The 16,018-nt window shown below is 53.4% G+C and overlaps 1 protein-coding gene across 3 annotated transcripts in view; it reads right to left on the bottom strand.

Moving 5' to 3' along the window:
• The window catches only part of SUFU (SUFU negative regulator of hedgehog signaling), a 125,486-nt gene that overhangs the window by 6,405 nt on the left and 103,063 nt on the right, over nucleotides 1–16,018 (bottom strand). For 2 of the 3 annotated variants that reach the window (XM_032607331.1, XM_032607332.1), the window contains exons 11-12: nucleotides 12,266–12,334; nucleotides 6,561–9,819 (exon numbers count right to left, since the gene is read on the bottom strand). In XM_032607331.1, coding sequence (XP_032463222.1) covers nucleotides 9,730–9,819; nucleotides 12,266–12,334 — 159 coding nt within the window. In that variant the 3' untranslated portion in view covers nucleotides 6,561–9,729. Of the gene's footprint in view, nucleotides 1–6,560; nucleotides 9,820–9,873; nucleotides 9,877–12,200; nucleotides 12,335–16,018 lie in introns of those variants that run through there. The other variant, XM_032607330.1, reaches the window with a different exon arrangement.

The following is a 16,018-nucleotide window of genomic DNA, read 5'->3' as shown; positions in this document are numbered from 1 at the left end:
AGGTCCCCGATCTTCCCGCCACGGCCTGGCCTCGGAGTCTGAGCCCGGGGATAGGGAGGATACAATGGGCTCGGAGCAGAGTGCGGCTGGCAGGGTGGAGACGCGGGCGGGCAGAGGGCTGCGGTGAGCCGGAGTCCCGAGCTAGGGCGGAGAGAGGCGGAGGGTGGTGTCCCTACATCAAGGCCGGTCCCGCTACTCTGCAAGGGAAGGGCGGGGAGACTGGGAGGGGGAGGAGAGGAGAAAGCAGCAGCGCAACAGCGGCGCCTGTAATCAGCACCCGCTGGTTCTGCCCACCCGGCACCGGAGAAATAAGCAGACGCGGAAGGGGGGAGGAGGGGGCGGGGAGTATTGTCCGGAAGTGCTATTACAGCTGCTGGGGCGCCCGGCTCCTCCCCTTTTCCCTATCTGGAGTTGGGGGCTGTTCCGGAGATTGTTCCTGCTATTGGTCTCCAAGCTGAGGCTCCGCCTCTTTAAGGCGGGGCAAGCCGTGGGCCTCATGTGACTTGCACTAACTTCGGTTACCTTAAACATTGGTGATGGGGGTTCAGTTTCCGCGCTTCTTAAAAGGGAGATGATAACATTGCGGTGTGGGACCACATCTTTCTGGGCCTCTTTACCCATAGCTCTTTTTACCTGAGAGGGACAGGAGGGTTTGTCAGTCTGCTCATCTGTCAGATGGAACTGAGCAGTGAATTACAAAGTTTCACTGTGCAGCAATTTCCCCATATCCTCAATACTTTTCCATATATATATATATATATTTTTTTTTTAAATACGTTATTTATTTATTTATTTTTGGCCAGGCCTCGTGGCTTGCGGGATCCTAGTTCCCTGACCAGGGATCGAACCCATGCCCCCTGCAGTGGAAGCACGGAGTCTTAACTACTGGACCACTAGGGAATTCCCTTCCCTACATTTCTAACTTAGAACTACCAAGCAAAATATGCATTATCTCTCTTCAGTTAATAAGGAAATGGAGGCTTAAAAAACTGGGGTCAACCGGTCAGTTAACAAATATTTAACAAAAGCCTCATGTCCCAGGCATTTTTCTAGGCCCTGGGGATTCCCTGGAGAACACGTACCAAACTTTTTTTTAAAAAATTAAATAGGTAGGATAATTTCTGTGATAGAGAGTACGGGACTCACACAGTACTCTCAGAAAAAGTGACATTTGAGCTGAGACCTGAATGTTCAGGAGGGGTTGGGCAAATGACAACCTGGGAAAAGAGTGCTTCAGTCAGGAGGAAAAACAAATGCAAAAGCAATGAATCAATCAGGCATGTTCCAGGGCAGAAAGAAGGCCTGCGGTGAGGGAGAAGCCAGGTAGGGACCAGAACACACAGGGTCATGGTAAGGAGTTTGGACCTGAAGCTGGTTGTGAGAAGCTACTAGATTTGGGATATATTTTGAAAGTAGAGCCTATAGGACTAGATAGGATTTAGACATAGGGCGAAGAGGAATCAACACATAATAGTAATGGGGTAGGAATGGGATCAAGATGTGCTTATCACTGTATATATATATATATATATATATATATATATATATATATATATATATATAGTATATCCTTCTGAACTTATGATTTGGGCCTCAACAAGAGGCTGGGTGGTGGTGCCATTTACCCAGAAGGAGACAATTGGAGAGGATTAGGTTTGGGTGGGGACATTTTAAATAGTTCTAAGTTAAATCTGAGTTGGTTTAGCTATCCCAGTGGAAATCCTAGAGGAGACAATTGTATATACAGACTCAGAGGGGAGGTTTGTGCTGGAGATTATGGATTTCAGAATCATGAGCGATTATGTTCTGAATGGTAGGGACGTCCCTGGTGGCACAGTGGTTAAGAGTCTGCCTGCCAATGCAGGGGACATGGGTTCGAGCCCTGGTCCAGGAAGATCCCACATGCTGTGGAACAACTAAGCCCATGTGCCACAACTACTGAGCCTGTGCTGTAGAGCCCACAAGCCACAACTACTGAAGCCCGCACGCCCTAGAGCCCATGCTCCGCAACAAGAGCAGCCACCGCAATGAGAAGCCCGCGCACTGCAACAAAGAGTAGCCAAGCTCACTGCAACTAGAGAAAGCCAGCGCGCAGCAACAAAGACCCAATGCAGCCAAAAGAAAAAAATTTTTTAAGGTATAACTGAGATTCAAACTCAGTTCAAAATGACCCATGGGTCCCTGATCCTTCCATAAAACCAGTGAGCTTCTCTGCTTCAGGACCTTCAATCTCCTTATTCCTGATTGGGAGGTGGAGGTGTTAATGTGAGCCCTTCAAGGACACAGCATGTGTCTTTTAGTACTTTACATCCCCTTACATGGGAGGTCTTATGCTGAATGAATGACGCATGCATGCATGTCTGAGTGAATAAACAAGGAGAAATTGGCTTTCTAGCCCTAATCCTCAATTCCATGCTCTAAAGACAGTGCAAAGAAACAAGGTCTAGATTGGAGCTGTTGGAGCGTCCTTCTCTGGCCTCCTCACCAATGACCTCCAGGATAATCTAAAGGCTTCCACTCATTTCTCACCTTTCTAGACGGCTCCCCTTGATTTAAACATCATACTCTTCTGATTTTCTTCATATCTTTCTAACCACCGACTTCTCCAATTTCCATCTCCTAAATGTTGGCTGCCCTCCATGCTCTTCTCTTACTAACCTATACCTGCTCCCTCATTTACTCCTAAGGCTTTGTTACTGTCTATATACTGATGACTCCCCAATCAGTCTCCAGCTTAGATCCTCACCCTCCTGGGTGCAAACCCATGAAACCAACTGTGCTGTCCACCCAGATGTCCCATAGATACCTTGAATTCAATGTACTGGAAACTAATCATCCTCTTCGCTTTCCAACCTGCTGCCCCTTCAAAATGTTTGCAAATCTTGACTATTTCTTAACCTCTCCATTACTTCACCACAAACTCTTGCCTAATTATTTCAGTAGGTCCTAACTGGTTTCTGTTTCTGCCCTTATGTCCTGGAGTCAATTCTCAACAGAGTAGCCAGAGTCATCTTTGAAAAGTATGTCAGATTGTGTCACTCTTCTGCTCACTTTATAATTGCCAGCAAGGTCCTACAGGATCTGGCCTCCGTGTAAGTAATCTCCTATTATCCCCTTTCTCTCACTCTGCTCCAGCCCCACTGGCTGTTCCTCAAATACACCTGGTGTGTCTCCCATGCCCCACCCCTCCAGGCTCTTAGCAGTTGCTCCTCACTTTGCCTGAACCAGTCTTCCCCTAGATATCCCTACTGCACCCTTCTTCCTCTCATTGAGATCCTTTGTCCAAGTTAGCCTAGGCAGTGAGGCCTTTCCTGACCTCTGTATTTAAAATGTGCCCCTCTCCCAGCCCTATCTCCCCTCCTCTGTTGCGTTTTTTTTTCTCCATAGCACATAGCTCCATGTACTATGTATTCTACTTTAAAAAAATATTATCTTCCATTTCCAAAATATAAGATCTGTGAAAGGGGTTTTCTTTAATGCTGTGTCCCTGATGCCTACAGTGGGACCTAGCACATAGTAGCTGCTCAATAATTATTTGTTGAATCAATGAATGAACCCCATTCTCTCCATTCCTACCACTTCTACCCTAATCTAGGCTTGACTGGTCACCTTGCCTCAAATCTAGTTCTCTTTCAAAATGTTCTCCATCCAGCAGGCAGGGGGATGGTCCTACTGTGAAAGTTGGATGACTTAAGCCATGTACTCTAGGCAATTGGAACTCCACAGTTCCCAAGAAGAGTTTTGGGGCTTTGCCCCTGTTGTTCTGTCTGCCTGGAGAGCTTTTCAAAGTATAGCCCCACCTTCTTTTGCCCAATTCATCCTTAAGCATCAGGTTTTGGCTTAGATGTCACTTCTTTCAGGAAGGTTTATAAATCTCCCCAGACTGGGTTGGGTACCTTCTCTGTGTTCATATCCTAGCATAGCCCTTTAATAAAGTGTTAACCCTAACTGAGCAATTACTATGTGCCAGGCATTTCACGTGTATTATCACATATAATCCTTGCCAAGCCTCTGTGAAGCGAATATCCACTTTTAGAAGAAGAAACTGAGGCACAGATTAGTTAACTGCCTCAAGTCAAACTGATAACAAGTGGTGGAGCTGGGGTAGGGTTGAAAGCAGCTTACTGCCTTCCCCTTTTAGGGCTCTTGCAATTGTTTCCCGGCCCGTCTTCCCCCACTGCACTATGAGCTCCTTAAGGCCAGGCCTGTGAAGAGTCTCCCAGCATATAGCCGAGTGCCTGCCACACGTCTGTTGAAAGGACAAGTGAACATATTTTCTAGTTCTTACCATTTCCACAGTGTTATCGTAGTGGCTCAATAATGCTCAGGTGGCCTTCCTCTGGCTTGTCAAGGTTAAGACCCAGAAGCTCCATTCTCCCTCCTTTTGGTGCTTTCAGCACTGAGACGGTGTGTGGGGTGGTAGTGGGTGAAATTGGCAAAACAGAGGAACAGAGTCGGTTCTTTTAGTTCTCTGGCCCCAGGAAGGCCACTGCTCACCTCACAACCCCCTCAAAGTCTCCCTTGCCCCTCAAGTTCCTCAGAAAGCTGTGCTCACACAAACCATGGACACCCACCAGCAGTCTTTTTTGCCCTTTCCCCACCCTGCCCTCAGCTCTCCCGCGGAGACTTCCTGCACTGAGGAGGAGGGGCTGGTTAGTCCCACCATAGCACATGGAAGGGTCCCGAGATGGCCACCCCTCCCAGGCCACATCCTGCCCTGCCCTACGGTCTCGGGACATTCCTCTCCCTTCTGCTGCCCAGCTAGTCCCTCCCCTCACCCCACGCTGGCCTCCCAACCTCAGAGCCTGGCAGGCTGGGTTGAGTCACTCATTTCCAGCATGCATTCTCCTTCTGGTCAGGCCAGTTTGGCAAATCTCTCAGGCTCCCCAGACCCATGGCCTTGGAGCCTGTGGGTCCCCCTCCCTAGGGCCCCTGATCCCCCAAATAGGGCAGAGCAGACTCCTGGAGGAATGTACAGGCTTTCGGAGGAGACATTAAAGATCACATGGACGGCTTCTCCCCTCCTTAAACCTAGGGACAGAGTCTCTGCTCTGGGTCCAGGAGCCCTTTTCTTTCCAGAAACAACCCCAGCCTACTCCTGTCTCCCAGAACCACCTAAGCACAGAATCTCGCTATTCTGTTTTCTTTGGGACAAGAACTTCACCCTGACCCTGGGTCCTTCCAGGCTAGTCAGATGAGGAGGATTAGATAAGCAACCTGCCCCCAGTCTCCAAGGAGAAAGGGGAAGGGGTGTGGCCTGGGCCACCCTGGGGTAGTCAGCCTGGCTCCAGACCCTCCCAGCTCCCTTGCTCTGACTGCCAGAGGGACTGAGGGCCCCAGACAAGACCTGCCCCACTGCTGAGGAGGGGCGGGGCGGGGTGGGGGGGCAGCCATAGTTCAGCAGGAGGTCACAGAGGAAGGAGGAGTGACCTCCCCCTGGGGCAGGTCCCACAGATACAGCTGCATCTCAAAGAGGACGGGGAGGGGAGCTAAGAGACCCTTCACAGGAGCTGACTCCTTCTGCCCCCTACCCTCTTGTGGTGCCCCCAGGACCTCTGCAGAACCCCCTCAGTGCTACAGCTCCATCCTGAGGACCAGAAGAAAAGGGCCCTGCTATTCCCCAGGACAGACAAGCAGGCCTAGTGGGAAGCGAAAGAATGTGTTTGGGCCCAGAGCAGTCCTGCGGCTTCCTGGACCCTGCCTGGGTGTAGACCCACTCCTGCCTGCCTCTAAGGCCCCAGGCTGTTGCCTTCTCCCCCTCTAGCACTAGGCTCTGCTCTGCCACACCAGGCCCTGGAGAGATAGGAGCTGGGTGATCCAGGGAAGGAAGATCCACCTGCCTCCTCACCCGGACCAGGCTCAGAGGATTTAACAGGAAGGGTAGGCTGGCCTCTGTGTCACCCAGTGGGCCAGTTCTGAGGCTGCCCCTCCATCCTCCCCGCAGGCCCTGGATTAGGAGGTTGAATTTAGGTGCCTGGTGAGGGGAGTGCTGTCTCTTACTCTCGCTGAAAGGGGCGTAAGGACCTTGCATGAGCCTCTCCAGCCCCACAGAATGGCAGCTGGGTCTGTGGTCCTCCTGCAGCCCACACTGGACCTGAGGGGCCATGGGTGTCTGCCTCGTATAGCTGGCAAACAGCATAGGGGAGCCCCTTCTTCTTGGAAGCTTCAGCCACAGGGACCTGAGGAAGGCCCGCCTTCCCAAGGGAAAAGGGTTTTTTGGTGAGAGGTGGGTAGGAGAATGAAGCAGAAGAGAGGGTCTTTACCCACACATTCATCTCCCCAGACTGTGTTTCCACCTCCTACCCCCCTGACCTTACAGGAATTCAAGACCAGTGAAAGAGAGCCTGTACCTGTGAGGTCATTTCTGCATGACTGAAGAGTCACAGGCCATGTGATCCTGCTTCCCTGGCACCCTCTCCACTCCCAACATCAGTCTTCAGGGCCTTTCCACAACCTGGCTTCTTCTAAGTGGCTGAGTCCAACCCACCCCCTCTGGCAGGGCCCCTGGCTTTCTGCTCCCCTACTCCAGGCAGCCAGAAAGGAGCACAAGACCCAGGCACTTCTGCAAATACATTTAATGCACTTAGATTACACAGAGGAAGAGGGGGCAGGAAGGAAACGACATCTAAGTGAGTCACCCAAAAATTCTTACAAAAGTCCCAGGCTGGCTGCAGCCCCCAGGAACCGAGTCACCACTGACATTAGAAACTAATATAAAATTTTACAAAAGTCTGCTCATTGCAGCATTCAGGTACTTGTACAAAAGGAGGGCTCTTTCTACAGGGCTCCTGACTTACAACAGGGACCCAGGTACCTCACCTGGCACAGGGACCTGGAAGCCAGAGAGGAAAGACAACCAGATAAAAAAATACAGTCAAGGGAATTCTCTCCTGGTCTGCCCCACAGGGGCCGACCTTCAGGTTTTTTCCCTGCTCTCAACTCAATCTCAAAACCCAGTCTCAAGACCCTGTGTTTATTTTTTAAAACGTCCTAGCCCTTTAGACTCTCCCCAAGGCTTCCCAGCCCCTGCCCTGAAGCCTTGCCTTGGGAAGAGAAGGCCAGGAAGAGGCACCAGCTCCTCAGCCAGACCTGAGACCTTGCATGAGCCTCTCCAGCCCCACAGAATGGCAGCGGGGTCTGTGGTCCTCCTGCAGCCCACACTGGACCTGAGGGGCCGTGGGCGTCTGCCTCGTATAGCTGGCAAACAGCATGGGGGAACCCCTTCTTCTCGGAAGCTTCAGCCACGGGGACCTGGAGGGACGGGGTAGGATGGGGCAAGTTTCGAGGAAGCCTATGGAAGAGGCAGATTTAGGGAGGGAGGAATGAGGTCAGGGCTCCCAAAGAGCTACAGGGAGGGAAAGAAGGGGTCCATCTAGTGAGCGTCCATCATATGCCAAGTGCTGTGCTGGGCATGCCCCATGGTCAGCCTCGCTTCATCCCTAGTGAGGGTCCCCTCTCACCAGCCAGAAGCTCAGTGGAGGGCCCCCTCGCTGAGAAACCTCTGGAAGGCACCACCGCCTAAGGGAAAGGAGGTCTGGGCAGAGATGGCGAATGTTCTACCACTCCACCAGAGCCCATGCACTGTAGGGAAAGGAGATGGAGGCTGGTCCCAGCCAAATTTTGGAGGTTCCCCACACTGACAGGGCAGGAAGGGGCCACAGGCTTCACAGGCTCATCGTCTCAGAGCTCCCCTGCTTCCCTTCTGCCTCCCACACTGACAACAAAACTTAGCTCAGAAAATAGCCCCTCCCCGCAAGCCAAACCAGGCAGGTAGAGGCAGGTCCCCGGAAAGAAAGAATCTGTGGAGAGGCAGGTCAGGATGGCAAGCAGGGAGGCAAGCCAATGGCACCTCTTTGGCCATGAAATGTCTGAAGACAAGAGCTTTAAAGGCAGGGATGCTGTGGTGGGTAAAGGCCAGGAAACGTCCTTCTGGAAAAGTCCTCAGAGCAGAAGGCACAGCTGCTGCCAACATCAGGTCCCGAGGGGCTTCCATCTTCGGCGCTTGTGTGTGTGGGGGGGCGTCTCTCCCAAATGCCAGGCTGATCCGCCGTGAAGCGCTGAGTTTGATGGGGTTAACCAGGCAGCCCTGCTGGTGTATGCAGAGAAGGAACCAGACCCGAGTGGCCCCTTGGAAGTCCAAAAGCCTGGCCACTACCCTCACAGCCCCTGGAGGCAGCTCTTTGGCTAGACTGCTCATCAGAGGCGTCCTGCACCCCGTGGGCCTCCTTGGCACTCCCGGTGGTGCCTGTGTGTGTGGTGGCTGCAGACAGGGACAGGGCACGGGCCTGTGTGGTCCATGACAGACAAAAGGACTTTGCTTTGGAAAGGCCTGAAGGGTGATCTCAGAATAGCCATCCCTGGAGTTGGGGCTAAGAGGGCACGAAAGGGGCTTTGCTGATTCCAGGTCGAAAGTGGGAGACAACCCAAGAAAGAACCCCAAAACCATGGGCCAGAGATAGGCTGGCTATGAGATGGGAAGACCATGAGATCTGCAATATTGGGATGAGGGACCAAGGACCGCGAGAGGCCAGGATGCAGGAAAGGAGACAGGACAAGGGGTAGAGAATGAAGGATGAGAAATGAATGGATCCAGGGAGGGTGGGAGGGCGGGAGAGTGCAGCGTTTGCAAAACCAAAATGAAAGACATGTTGAGAGGCTGATTTTTCTGTTTTTAATAAGCCAGAGTCCTGCAGCCTGGAGGTTGGGAGGCCCAGGGGATGAGGAAATGGGATGGGAGTGGCAGAGAGCTGGAGACCCAGGCCCTGAGTGGCAGGTGGGGATGGTATGCAAAGCGCTGGGCTTCGCCCTCTCTCAGGCACGCCTGGTTGGGAGGAAAACGCCTGGAAGGTGAGGCTGCAGTCACCAAGTCTCGGAGGTCCTGATGATCCTTGAACTTTGTGGGGACCCAGTCCAGCTGGGAACCAGCAGCAGCCCTTCCTGGCCCCAGCTAAACTGGGCTCAAGGCTGCATGGGGGAGTGCCTCGGCTCCACCAGGCCCAGCTGGGAAGAAAACCCTCTCCACGAAGCTGGCTCCTCCAGGGCCCCGGACTGGCAGGCGAACACTGGCACCTTCTCTGGTGGCAGCTCAGGGGGAGATGGCCCCAGGCCCTTGTCTGAGAGAATGAGAAAGTTCATCTGGAAATAAAGTTCTGTTTAAAAACATTATATAGATGGCTTCTGGACATCTTTGAAGAGCAATAAAATACCATCCGGTTTCTACAAAATAAAATAAGGAGGAAGAAAACCAAACACGATCGAAGGAATCGTTGCATGGCCAGAGGAGCTTAACTAACAAAGGCTCCCCAGAGTTGAGCTGGGCAGCGCAGGCGGCCACTCCGCCTCCCTCCTGCTGGGCTGTGTGGCAGAGGGTAGGTGAGAACCAGGCCTGTCTCCACCTAGGAGCACATCAGAGGTCTGGAGGCAAATCTCAAAATGGAACCTGTGGCAGTGGCAGGAGGGGAAGGTTGGCATTTGTCCAACTGTGGCCCACTGGGGCCAGGGCCTGGTCACATGGCTTGGCCGGCTGCCGGGGGAGGCCCCCGAGCTGCAGGTGAGGGGGTGGGCCTGTGGCCTGTGCGTGGCATCCCAGCGGGCTACGGGCGCAGTGGCTGCGTGGTCATCCTCACACTTGTCCTTTTATTTGTGGGAGTCTCGTTTACGCAGTTGTTACACTGGAGTCACCAGGGAGCAGCTGGGCTCTCCCTTGGCCCCTGCAGGGCCCAGCCCAGGCTAGTGCAGCGGACTGTCAAAGACCATGTCAGGTAGGATGGAGACTTTGAGCTTCTTTTCAGGCCAGCTGTACTCTTTGGGAAGTTTGAACTGTGGAGGGGGAACAAGCACAGAGCCAGAGTATACATGGTTAGCAGAACCCACTGCCTTCTTCCCACGCTGCCTAGAGAGAGGCCAGGACCCTCACCGAGGCCCTGTCCCCTGGGTGCTGGGGGCAAGACAGGCCACTGGTTGCCTGGCTTCAGTCACCAATGCTAGACCCAGGTGGGCGGCTGGGGTCAAGCTGCTGGAGTTCGCTGACCCCTCCTTTCCCCTTGCCCTGCCAATAATTAACTGGGGTTGGAGGAGGCTTGTTTTCTAACACTTTCTTGACTGTGCTGACCTCCCTCCAGCTCACTTCCTTGGTTCTGCCTCAAGCATGCAAGGAATCTGCTCCCTGAGGCCCAGGGGCTAGAGGATGGGGGGCAGGGGAGGGTGCAGATGCTACAGGGAAGTGGCTTGAGGTCTGGAACTCTGCAGTCCTGTCCCTGCCATGGCTTCTTTCTGAGGCTGGTGGGGAAGAACGCTGGAACTGGCCCTCTGTAGCCTTTGCCAAAGGGTCCCCAGAGAAGGAGGTCCTGGCTCGGCCTCGGTGGGTGCCGAGAAGCAGGGCTAGTGTGGCTTAAGGTGATTTCTTGGGCCTGGTGCATTCTCGAGTGGAGTAAACCCCCATCCTGCTCCCCCTTGTTCATTCTCACCTGCTTCCCAGGGTTACCAGCCTGAGAGAGGTGCCAGCAGTGGCCAAGGAGAACCCAAGGTCTTCCTACCCGACTCCCTGGAATCACTGATTTGCCTACAGTTGTGTTTTTCAAGCTTCTGGTGGGGGTAAGGGAAGAGGCTGACCTATCTTATTCCTTCTGTATGCTAGGACCCTGCATGGGTCCTATGGTGCTCATAGATGCTCCCCGATTTAGGAGCAGGGTCTGCCTTTTATGACTCCCGCTGCCCCGGGGCCAGGCAAGAAGACAGGCCAGGCTGGGAAGGAGGGAAGAGCAGGGCCTTCAGCCTGCCTGGAGCTGGTGCTGGCAGTGGGTGGGCCTGACACTTCCTGGCTGGCTCCCTCTCCCTCCCTCTGATGGGGGACTGTCCAAGCCAGGACCAAAGTGGAGAGTAGGGCAGGGTGTGGGGACAGCCTCTGGACAGGAAAGAAAAAAAAAGTCATTTTTAGTGACCTACTTTCCTAAGCTCCTCCTGGCTCCTGTCCCTCCTGCCTGGACTACCCCCCTTCCACCCCCTCAGCACCCGAGCTGAAAGCAGCAGTCTGGCATGGTGCCATCCCTGTGTGACATGGCCTCTCCGGAAGCACTTCTGGGCAGCTGGCTCTGGTCTGACTGAATGGGAGCCAGGCTTCAGGGACCGGTGACTTGCGGGGGTTGACTGGCCGGCACAGACTGGGTACTTGGTGACTTCTGAACGTATAAATGAGTTAATTTACCAAGCCACATCCCAGGGGAGAGAGAAGACACTATCCCTTTGGGGGGTGACCTCAGGCTCTGAGGACTTCCTGTTCACCTGGAGACCTGGACGGGCCAGTCCTGGCCTGTGCACTGTCCTCCACCCCGTGGACGTCTGTCGGAGGCTCCGTGTCCTGGCTGACTCGGCCCTGGAAGCCCCGGCAACTGGAAGCTCCAGCCCTGGCTGAAAGCTGGCTCCTGCCTGGCTTCGCTCTAGCTTGGAAGCCTGGCCCCTGGGAGGTGAAGGCGCTGTCCCCCAAACACACTTCCTGGCACAAAGGACGAAGGAAGGGTCTCTGCCCCGGGGCAGGGGAGGCCCAGAAGAGCAGGAGGACAGCCAGCTTTGCTAATGTTCCATTAACCTATCGGGCAGGGCACTGAGGCCAGGAAGGCTCAACCCTGGGGTGCTGCTTGGTAGGAGGCCGGAGGAGGGGAAGGGACTTTCCAGGATGAGGTAAATCCCCACAAATGAGGATGCTGGGAACGAGGAAGAAAAACAAAGGGGATTATGGGCTCCATTCCTATAGCCCAGCAGAACAGCCAGGCAAAGCACAGGCCCCCACCTGGTCCACCAGCTCGGCTAGGGCTGGAAGAGGTGGACCAGAGGGGAGAGCTCATGGCCAGAGAAGGGAGGAAGAAGAGTGGCTCCTGGGTGGCCTGAGGCAAGAGCAGGAGTCCCTCGCTGCCCACCAGAACTCTCCCGTGGAATGTTCTCTGGCAGCAGGCGTGGGCTTTCTGTTCAGAACCTGCCAGGGAACAGCAGGGGCTGAGGAGAACTCTGTGCTCCTCAATGAGGAGCCTGAAGGCCCTGGCTGCCTCTTCAATGAGGTTCTCAGGAGTTGGCAATTCAGACAATTTGCTGGGTGTCCTTACAAGGGCTGGCGGTGGGGTAGGGGGTGGTTCAGGGAAGAGAAGTAAGGCCATTTAACATCTCCTTTCCAGCCTATCTCCACACATCAGAGACACACACACACACACACACACACACACACACACGCTCCTGGAGACTGGAACCTGCCGTCAGAGAGAATCAAACAGCTTACTTCCTCTGGAGAAGTCAAATCTTCCAAGTCCTCCAACATTTTCTCTACAAACTCTTCAGTCAACAGAATCTGGGAAGAAGGCACAAGACAGGCTTTTATTATTTTTTTTAAATATATGGTCTTTTTGCTAACTGCCAAGCTATGGACCTTTCTTCAGGCCATTAAGGAGCTATGAGGCCACTGCAATGTGTTCTAGGGACACAGGGAAGGGCCTGAGGCCTATCCTCGACTGTTGCCCACATGCCCACCACCACCTGCCTACCACATCAGAGGGACTGGAGCAGAGGAGGAAGGACATCAGAGGACAATGGGAAGCAGGGGGGGACATCTGGAGAGATGGTGGCGCTGCTCCCAGAAGGGACACGAGAACGGGTGGGGAGGAACCCCTGTTTTGGCAGTTCGGGCTTCCTGCGTGCTGCAGTATGGTAGTGGGGAGACAGAAGAGCCGAGGGGCAGAGAAGAGAGATTCCAACACTGTCCCTGCCCAACCAGGTTCACTTGGTAGGACAGAAGAGATCTGCCTGGATTTGGAATACAAGCCTCGTCTGGAATCTGGAAATGCCCCGGAAGGTACATCCAAGAACATCTGAGCTGCAGAATTTGGAGATTGTACACCAACCTCTCTCATTTTACAGAAGGGAAAGGGACTCCTTAACTCCCACTTCCATCCGTGGCCTCCACCTCCTCCCAGACTGGAAGCTCCCAAACCCCTGCCCTGCTGGCCCCATTCAGCCACTGAGTTCTTCAAGCTTTCCTTTAAGAAACCTCTTCTCCAGGGCATCTCCCAGCTATCCCACTTTGCTGTTCTAGTCTGGTGTCTTGTGGCTTCACGCTTTGACGTAGAGGACAGCCTGGTCCCACTATGCGGCAGGCACAACCACAACCCTCACCCCCTAAAGCAGTTTTCACAGTTAGCAGCAATGTTCAAGGGTACCCAAGGCTTCCTCAGCCTGGTGGGCCGTCTTCTCGACTGGCTCCTCTGCCCAGCCTGACCCCTTCCGCTACCCCTCTACCCCCGTGCTGGTCAACGGGGCCCCCTGACCTCTGCAGCAGACCCTTCTGTCCCCCCGGGCTGTGGCTCTCCCCGCCTCGTTCTGCCTTCTCCAGCAGCCTGTGAATGCCCGGGGTGGGGGTGGGTGGGATGGAGGGAGAGAACAATGAGTTGAAGACCAAGGTGAGGGGCTCCTCTGAGGAAAAGTCCCCTATGACAAGGAGGAGGATCCAGGACTTGAGAAAATACCCATCAGGTTTCCCCTGGGAGTTGTCCACTCTGATGAGAACCTAAGTTTCAACATCTGGAATAGAGTCAGCTTGTGAGATCAAGTGAAATGGCAGAGAAAGGAAGGCGAGCAAGCAGGATCACTGGGCGCCTCACAGGACGGAGGGCTCTGAAGGAAGGAAGTTGATGGGCTGGAGGTGTGAGCAAGGAATGAGAAAACTACCCCAAGTGAGCAGGTAAAACACCACCACATCAGGCACCGTGCTAACCGCTCATATATCTTATCGCCTTCCAGATGAGGAAACTGAGACACAGATGGGTTATGTGATTTGCCCAATGTCACGTGGCTTGTGAGCAGCTGAGACAAGATCAGGTCCCGGTCTTGCCTGGACTCTAACGTTAGCGCCCAGAGCACAGCTTCCAAATCCTAAGGTCTTACCCTCATTTATTGATCCTTCCACTCGTCTGCCCATCCATCTATTTGATTCCATAAGCATTCCCTGGGTGCCTCTGCTAGGCCTGGCCCTGGGTGGAGCCTCAGGAACACAAGCATGAAGGCAGTCCATTCCCCACCTGGACAAGCACCTTCCCGCGCTTGACAGGGAGCCAAAGGTCATCTCCTTCTCAGGCTGCAAGCCCACAGTCAAGGACAAAACAGCTCCAACCACTGGCCCACAACTCCTCACCAAGGTTTCTGTTTGAGGAGCTCAGGCTTCAAGTGGAGACAGAGACAAGGTTTAGACAGGCAAAGCCAGTCCAGGGAAATGCCCACCTGAGGTGCCCCCTCCCACCTTCCTCCTGGTTCCCCAAGGCAGGACTGGCTGGCTCCTCTCACAGACTACCGAGACCCCTTCCCAATCCCACCCTGACCCTTGCTCCTCCTGCTTTTATCCCAGGGCTCCCCTCCCCACTGGCCCCCAAAGCCCAGAGTCTCTCTACCAGTTATCACCAGTCTGCTTGAGTAGTACAAAAGTCACATTCACATTTTTGGCATTTCCGGGGCCTGCTGCCATCTCTGCAAATGCTAGCACAAACACAAGCATACCTAAAACCCAATTATATTACAGTGGCTCCAGTCCGGACCAGGCTGAACTGATTTCTAACCCACAAATACTTCGGAGGGAAGACATTTCTGCCAGAGAGGTAAATAGGCCTGGCACTGTAGCTAGTGCTGGGGGTGAGATGGGATTGTGGGAGGGTTCACAGGGACGGTGACCACGCAGAGAGACTCCAAACAGCTGTAGAAATAGTAAAGGTAAACCCACCAACACTGAGTTCAGTCCTAAGCCAGTTCCTCTGACAAAGGTCTGGAACTGGTGGTGGAGAGAGGGTATGTTATGGTGGCCTTTGGTACGATCTGTGTGTGGACTCATTTTATACTCAGCTGGGGGAGGCGATGGTAAGACCGAAAAAGGGGACAAACCCTAGTCACTCCTCAATTTTCACTTTTGGTGATTTGTTGGTTCCTGCTGGAAACTTCGCATTTTAAAAGAATTAAACTGGGAAAATTATACATGAGATCTGCATGATATTAAGGGTGACATTCCCTGCAAAGAAACACGACAGACTGTCATAGCTCCAGGCACCTAATTTAATTTCCTTTGGGAGTTAAACCTTAGAAGCTTGGATTGAACAAACAGGCCCTGTTCTTTGTATATTTCAGACCTGGAGCTGAGAATGTTAACAGATCTTATCAACAGGACACTGGAGATAGACAGCTATGATGGAGCAGCTCCTGGGCGCTCTCAGGAGGAACAGACTCGCCGTTGTGATGCAACTGTGGGAAAAGCCTGTGCAATTCTGGGGCTTCGGGCTCTTGAAGCTCCCTGGGTCCCCATGGAGCTGCCTGGCTCTGCCACAAATAATAACAGGAAGGGTTATGATAATGACAGTGAGTGGTAATAATACCGCCAACAGCAGAAGCGGCGCCTCCCCTGTGTGCCAGGCACTGGGCCAAGTGCTTGACCAGTATCATCTCACTGAATCCTTAGGGCAGTCCTGCAAGGGAGGTAACCAGCATTCCCATTGTGCAGATGAGCGGGTGTAGAGAGGAGACAAGACTGGACTTTAGAAGAACAGTGATCTGACCTCATGGTGGTAGAAGATGCTCTTTTCCTGTCTGGGGAAAGTACCCCAATTCAAGAAGGCTTGTATGCTCAGAGCTGACTCCTCTCTCTCCTCTGATGGGGGAGGTGGAGGTGACTTTGGCTTCAACCAGTGGCCTGGAAAACCAACGACACATCTCCCGGCCACCTGCTCAGCTCAAGAGGGCTGGAACCCTGGACGTCACAGACATGCAGCTGCTCAAAAACCAGGATGGCCAACTAGAAAGGAAGGCAAACCATGCCCCAATACAGTTTCCAAGTGGGGGCAGCAGGTCAAATTTCCAGGTCAGCTTGGTAAATGTGTACATAAGACGACAGTTACATTAGTCCTGAAAATAGCAGTAGAAATAATAATAATAATGAAAATAGCACTCATCGATGGCAGTACTCACCAGGAGCTGGGCATAAATGCTTATGTCTGTGCACAGG

Source organism: Phocoena sinus, chromosome 16 (assembly GCF_008692025.1).
Source record: "Phocoena sinus isolate mPhoSin1 chromosome 16, mPhoSin1.pri, whole genome shotgun sequence".
In the NCBI taxonomy this organism is placed as follows: Eukaryota; Metazoa; Chordata; class Mammalia; order Artiodactyla; family Phocoenidae; genus Phocoena; species Phocoena sinus.
The sequence above is the reverse complement of the archived record's forward strand: the minus strand, read 5'-3'. Positions and strand labels throughout refer to the sequence as shown.